Source organism: Sinocyclocheilus grahami, unplaced genomic scaffold (genome assembly GCF_001515645.1).
Source record: "Sinocyclocheilus grahami isolate Dianchi unplaced genomic scaffold, SAMN03320097.WGS_v1.1 scaffold633.1, whole genome shotgun sequence".
Classification (NCBI taxonomy): domain Eukaryota; kingdom Metazoa; phylum Chordata; class Actinopteri; order Cypriniformes; family Cyprinidae; genus Sinocyclocheilus; species Sinocyclocheilus grahami.
In genome coordinates, this window is record NW_015505812.1 from 637741 (window position 1) to 644649 (window position 6909).

General features: G+C 36.0%; 1 protein-coding gene across 1 annotated transcript in view; it reads right to left on the minus strand.

The window, feature by feature from the left end:
• LOC107558164 (rho GTPase-activating protein 15-like) overlaps nucleotides 1-6909 on the minus strand; it is a 21270-nt gene that overhangs the window by 9150 nt on the left and 5211 nt on the right. The window contains exons 8-13 of the mRNA XM_016241786.1: nucleotides 5585-5702; nucleotides 5389-5508; nucleotides 3957-4055; nucleotides 1922-1999; nucleotides 300-431; nucleotides 114-219 (exon numbers count right to left, since the gene is read on the minus strand). Of these exons, the coding sequence (XP_016097272.1) occupies nucleotides 114-219; nucleotides 300-431; nucleotides 1922-1999; nucleotides 3957-4055; nucleotides 5389-5508; nucleotides 5585-5702 (653 nt within the window). The remainder of the gene's footprint in view (nucleotides 1-113; nucleotides 220-299; nucleotides 432-1921; nucleotides 2000-3956; nucleotides 4056-5388; nucleotides 5509-5584; nucleotides 5703-6909) is intronic.

Genomic DNA, 6909 nt, shown 5'->3' on the forward strand with positions numbered 1-6909 from the left:
CATGTATCCATTAAAATTCACCTTTTTCAAACACATTAAGACTTCAAACATGAAAAGATTCTGACATGTATGTTAATTCACACGTGTGTGTGTGTGTGTGTGTGTGTTCGTACCGTCTGAGGTGTTGGATCACGTGTTGTAAGGTGTGCTGGTTGTGTGGAGGCATGCTGAGGACCAGCAGCTTCAGTCTGTCCACCTTATCCAGGTAATCAGATAGCTCTACAGGACACAGAAGCACTGAGTCATTTCTAATGAATCATTTCTCATGCATCTCCTCTGGTTTTCTCGTCGTCACTCACTGACGGTCTCGACGACGTCATGGAAGAATCCGTACGGCACGAGCGGCTCGGGCAGCTCTCTGAAGAACAGCTTGAGCGCTCCGGTGATGACGTGAATGTCGTCCCACTGTGGGTCGTCCAGATCCAGACGCTCTGCAGGAAAAGCAGAGAACATGTGAGTCAGAAACGCTGTGCCACACACAGAGATGCTGCATGTTTTTAGGCATCAGGCTGCAGCACAAGATCTGCAGAAGTAGAAGATCAAAAGTCAAGAAAAGGTGAAGAAGCAAATCAACAGAGATCATTTGATTAAAGTTTCTCTCTTGCACAACTCAATTCTGTAACCAATTTTAAAGATTCAATACAACTGTATCTGTGACATAATGCTGATTTGAAAAATAGTTTTGCACTGAAAATAGTTTTGACTCGAGATGACTTCAAAATCAGACAAAAAATTAGAATTATTAAAAAATCAGACAAAATCAGCTTTTAAGCTAAACAGCTAAAATCAAGATATTTATATTATATTCTAGATATGAATTCAATAGATTTTTTTTTTTTTTGAAGAACCAGGATTCACATGGCCTTGGAAAACCGGGATATATAAGGAAAACTAACTTTACAATTGTGATTTCTAGACTTGGAAAAGTCACGTAAACTAATAAAATCTTAAAACAGCATTTTAATAATTAATAATATACATTTTTTTTAGTTATGCCAAGCCAAGCTATGAAATATTTTGCAGAGTAGAAATCAGTGTTATTTTAGTATCATTAATACACTATTATAGTTTTATATTTTAAATTAGCACACAAACGCACACACACACACACACACGTCTGATGACAATTTCCACGTCACATGACAGGCCGCTCTTCTGTGACGTACTGATGAGTGCTTTCTGCAACTACACTGTAAACAATTCCACCTACTTCTACTTAAAAACTTCAATTCAGCTGCTGCCTTAATTTAAGTATAATCAAATTGGCTGTTCAGTTCATTTCAACTTAAATTTTATTTATTTAGAGTTAACTTAAAAAATTAAGTTGAAATTGGTTAAATTATTTTGAGTTAAAGTGATGGAAAAACATATAAAAGATCATACAGCAAAAAAAAAAAATACTTATGACTTTCTGATCTTACAGTACATCACATCAGCAGCTCATCTGATCAATAAATTAATTAATCATCAATTTTGTAGTACAAAATATTTAGTACAATTAACCGACACAAATCTAAATTTTCCCCAGTTACATAAAATGTACAATTTCTTAAAATTAAAACAGAGGAAGTGACATAATTTGGGCTTTTCTACAGCGTGATGGGAGAAATATTTTTATACAATGAAGTATTCAACCATTCAAACATGTTACCAAAGTACCTGCATATTAATTTTATAGGAAATGTTACTGTATGTATGACATGTTTATTTTTTTTTAAATAACAATAATGATTTCATAAAACTGGGTTTGAAATGTATTTATGCCCTATATATTGCTGATAATTACAGTGAATCATTCACAGTGAAACCAGGACATGCGTTCAGTTTTGATTTCATGTTGCTTTTAATTGCAATGAATGACAGATCCTCGTATCATGACGGTTATGGGTATGATATTGATGTGATTTTGACTCTTTCTCACCATGATTGACAGCGAAGCGCAGTTTCTGAATGACAGCCAGATTCCCGCTGACTCTGTAAATCCCATCAGTCTCCAAACCTGAATAAACACATTTACAAATACATTATTTCAAGGAAAAGAACAGCAGACAGGGTTTTAACCAAGACTGGTTGTTAAGATTAGCAGATAAGAATCATTTTGATTCAGAACTTTGCTAATGAATCAAGCAGACCAATTTCATTCTGATTCACTCTCAAATCCAGCATCATAATGACTTGCGATCATGTTTCTTTCAGCACAAAGCATTTCATCATTTTAACCCTTGTGCGGTTTTCGGTAACTTCTGACTGGACAATTTTACATTTTGAATTTTAAAAAATCGTAGCTTCATCGGAATGGTACGAAACTTGCTCTCTTTTATGGCACTTGGTATGTGAACATAAAAAAAAATTGAGGGCATGATTCGAAAAAGCTAAGTGGTCCAAAAAAAAAAAAAGTCACACTCACGGTCTTCGGTCAAAAATGAGCGACCATAGGAAATGAATGGGAAATGGGGGAAAAAAATTGAAAATACTGAACATTTTTGTGTACACAATTTACAAATCCCCCACAATGCAGAAAAGAAATGCACAGTAATGAAGGGGTGAAACTCTAAGACATCTAGAGTGCAAAATCAACACACGCACGGACACACACACACACACACACACACACACACACACACACCTATGATCTGGTGTGACTGTAACTCTGCAACTATGCAAAATAAAATCAATAATTCAACTACAATGCAGTAAAAAAGTGGACAGCAAAGAAGGGGTTACACTCTAAAACATCAAGAGTGTAAAACAGATACATCCACTCACACACTCACACACACTTACTTACACACACACACTTACTCTCACACACAGAATTATACACACTAAGATTAATTGGTATGGCTATAACCAAATAGCCAAAATGAGTCAGAAGACTGAAATAAGAGGTTAAAATCAGATCAGACCCAGAAGGGTTCAGCTCTGATAAAGCATTCCTGTTAATTTCTGTTACATTTTTATTGAATTTTAATGTTTTGTGTAAGAAAAAACTGTCTTTCTGTGTTCAGGTTTGAATGTAGTAATAATAATGCAAAAACCTACACTTCAAATCAACATTTAAAACAACAACAAATATAAACCTTGACAAAACGTAGTCTTTGAGAATGCCTTAATATACATTTAAATCCACAACCTAATAAAAGTAAACAATTATGTATAAAAACAACTAGGAAATTCACAAGCCTCTCTATAGAGTCCTATACCGGCATCTAGTGGTTACACCATGAAATTACAGGTTTTTCTTTTTTCTTTTTGCTCTCACCAGGAGGTGCTATTCTGCTATTCTGGATTTTAAAGGCCTAGTCTTTATTTTAATCTGAAATACTGCATTCATTGAAAAATAATTTAACATTTTTTTTAAATTTTGTACTATTCTCAATGGGAAAAACCGATCATAATTATTGCATAAATATGAATTAGTACCAAAAAATCCTCTCAAAATACAAAAGAAAAAATATTATTGAACAAAAATATATTAGATTGATTTTACTGAAGAAAAAATAGAGTCCTATACCGGCATCTAGTGGTTACACCATGAAATTACAGGTTTTTCTTTTTTCTTTTTGCTCTCACCAGGAGGTGCTATTCTGCTGTCAAAAATTGGATTTTAAAGGCCTAGTCTTTATTTTAATCTGAAATACTGCATTCATTGAAAAATAATTTAACATTTTTTTTAAATTTTGTACTATTCTCAATGGGAAAAACCGATCATAATTATTGCATAAATATGAATTAGTACCAAAAAATCCTCTCAAAATACAAAAGAAAAAATATTATTGAACAAAAATATATTAGATTGATTTTACTGAAGAAAAAAAAAAAGTTACATTTCTGCTGTCCGGTCACTTTTGACCGCGAAGACCATGAGTGTGACTCTCAAATGAGGAGCGCACAAAAATGTCCTTCTTCCTTTTGGATATTGTCCCGCTGAAGTGTTTGTGATTGATTGATCGCACCTCTCCTCTCCACAGCATCGGTGCATTTCCTGACGAACTGAGGGACGCTGCTTTTCTCTCGCTCACACAGCAGCTCCAGCCCGCAGCCGAACACCTGATCTGAGATCAGAAACACAGAGTCAGCGCAGGACACTCACACAGACAACATCAGCAGATAACTTCACATTCCATTTCATTTTGAATGGAAACCCAATTAAATGTTTTTAAAGAAGTCTCTTCTGTGCATCAAAGCTGCATTTATTTGATCAAAAACACAGTAATATTATGAAATTCGAAATGTGAATATATTGTAAAATGTCATTTATTTCTGTAATGCATCATTACTCCAGTCTTCAGTGTCACATGGTGCTCAATTATTATTGGTGCTCAGTTATTAATAATGGTTCTTCTTATCAGTTTTTGCTGCTTAATATTTTACTACTACTGAAAAGAACAGCATTCATTTGAAATATAAATCTTTTGTTACGTTATAAAGGCCTTTACTGTGACTTTCGATCAATTAGATGCAGATTTGCTGAATAAGAGCATTTATTTCTATTAAAAACAAACATTTGAATGGTAGTATTTCATGCTTTCTGCATAAATATTACTTTATTGGACTGGAGTAATGATGCTGAAAATTCAGCTTTGATCACAGCAATCAATTACATTTCACAATATATTCACATAGAAAACAGCTTTTTTTTTATTGTAACAATATTTCACAATATTAGTGTTTGTACTGTATCAAATAATTGCTGTTTTGGCGAGAAAAAGAAAATCATTTTATTTACAATGACCATGAATTAATAGGCTATGAATGTTATTTGTAATATATGGAAATATAGTACTTGTCAAACGTTTGGAAACATTACGATTTTTACACACACACAGACACTCACACACACAGACACACACACACACACACACACACACACACACACACACACACACACAGACACACACACACTCACAGACACACACAGACACACACTCACAGACACACACAGACACACAGACACACACAGACACACACACACTCACACTCACAGACACACACAGACACTCACACACACACACACACACAGACACACACTCACAGACACACACACACTCACACACTAATTTTATTTCAGCAACAAACAGGGTAGAAATAAAGAGACGTGGCATCTGTGATGTGAAGATGTGTAAATAGCGAAGCATAATGGCAGTGATTTACAGTAGTTTTGACAAGTCTAAGTATCTTTTAAGGCCCTTTCACACCAAGAATGATAACTGTATAAAAATAAGTATAATGATTTTGCTCGAGAATCGCTCTGAAAGTGATTCCAGTGATTGGTTCCTCCGTGCCGTTATCATAATAGCTGTGGTACTCTGCTATTCTTTTCCGTTTAGAATACAAATATCTTTATAGTTATCCTCCTTGGTGTGACCGCGGGCCTTTAGGGTTTACCTTTAATGAGTCCTTTCTCCTGCAGCGTCTGCAGCGGAGGCCTCCGGAGAATCAGCTTCTTCAAGCGGCTCTTCACACGCTTGTGCTCCGAGCTCTCCGGGTTAGACGTGGAGCGAGGCACTGCGGAGAAAAGATGTGAAAAAGATCCGCCTGACAACACTGCACTGGGTCCGTGAAGGTACGAAACACAGCTTACACGAAGCCTTATTTCCACCGCGATTCTCGTCCTCGTCTCCGCTCTGATCCAGCATCTCCACAGATCCGGCTCTCCTCAGAGAATACAGCAGCACATTATCTAGAGGATTCTCCTTATCCTGCAAAGTTGACAGAAATTAATACTTTTATTCATCAAGGATGCATTAAATTGATCAGAAGTGACAGTAAAATCGTTTATAACGCATTACAAGTAACGCGAGTTACATAATCAGATTGCTTTTTTCAAGTAACTAGTAAAGTAATGCATTACTTTTTAATAAGCAAGAAAATATCCGAGTTACTTCTTTAAATAAGTAACAGCAGTTACTTTGTTTCCCATGTATTGACTGACAGTTTTTTGTTTCTGAAGAGAGAAAATGAAGCCAGCCAGATAAGAAAAAGCATCGCAAAAGAAACGTAACGCATTACTTTCCATAAAACGTAACTAAGTAGCATAATTAGTTACTTTTTTCAGGGAGTAATGCAATATTGCAATGCTTTACTTTTAAAAAATAACTTTCCCCGACACTGTTTTATAAAGTTCCAAAAGATTTCTATTTCAAATAAATGCTGTTCTTTTCAACTTTCTATTCATCTGTGAATCCTGAAAAATACAACGTATCACGGTTTCCACAAAAATATTGTGCAGCACGACTGTTAGAATGATTTCTGAAGATCATGTGACACTGAAGACTGGAGTAATGATGCTGAAAATACAGCTGCGCATCACAGAAATACATTACAGTTTAACAGATATTCACATAGAAAACAGCTGTTTTACATTCTAATAATATTTCAAATTTTTTGATGTATTTTTGATCAAATAAATGCAGTCTTGTTGAGCAGAAAAGACTTCTTTCAAAAATATTGCAAAAAAATCTTACCAACTCCAAACTTATCTGTATATAGTGTGTGTGTTTGTGTGTGTGTGTGTGTGAGAGAGTGTGTGTGTGTGTTTGTTTGTTTGTGTGAGTGTGTGTGTGTGTGTGTGAGTGAATGTGTGCGTGTGTGTGTGCGTGTGTGTGTGTGAGTGTGCGTGAGCGTGCGTGCGTGTGTGTGTGAGTGAATGTGTGCGTGCGTGCATGTGTGTGAGTGTGTGTGTGTGTGTGAGTGTGCGTGCGTGTGTGTGTGAGTGAGTGTGTGCGTGTGTGTGTGAGTGTGCGTGCGTGTGTGTGTGAGTGAATGTGTACGTGTGTGTGTGAGTGTGCGTGCGTGTGTGTGTGAGTGAATGTGTACGTGTGTGTGTGAGTGTGCGTGCGTGTGTGTGTGAGTGAATGTGTACGTGTGTGTGTGAGTGTGCGTGCGTGTGTGTGTGAGTGAATGTGT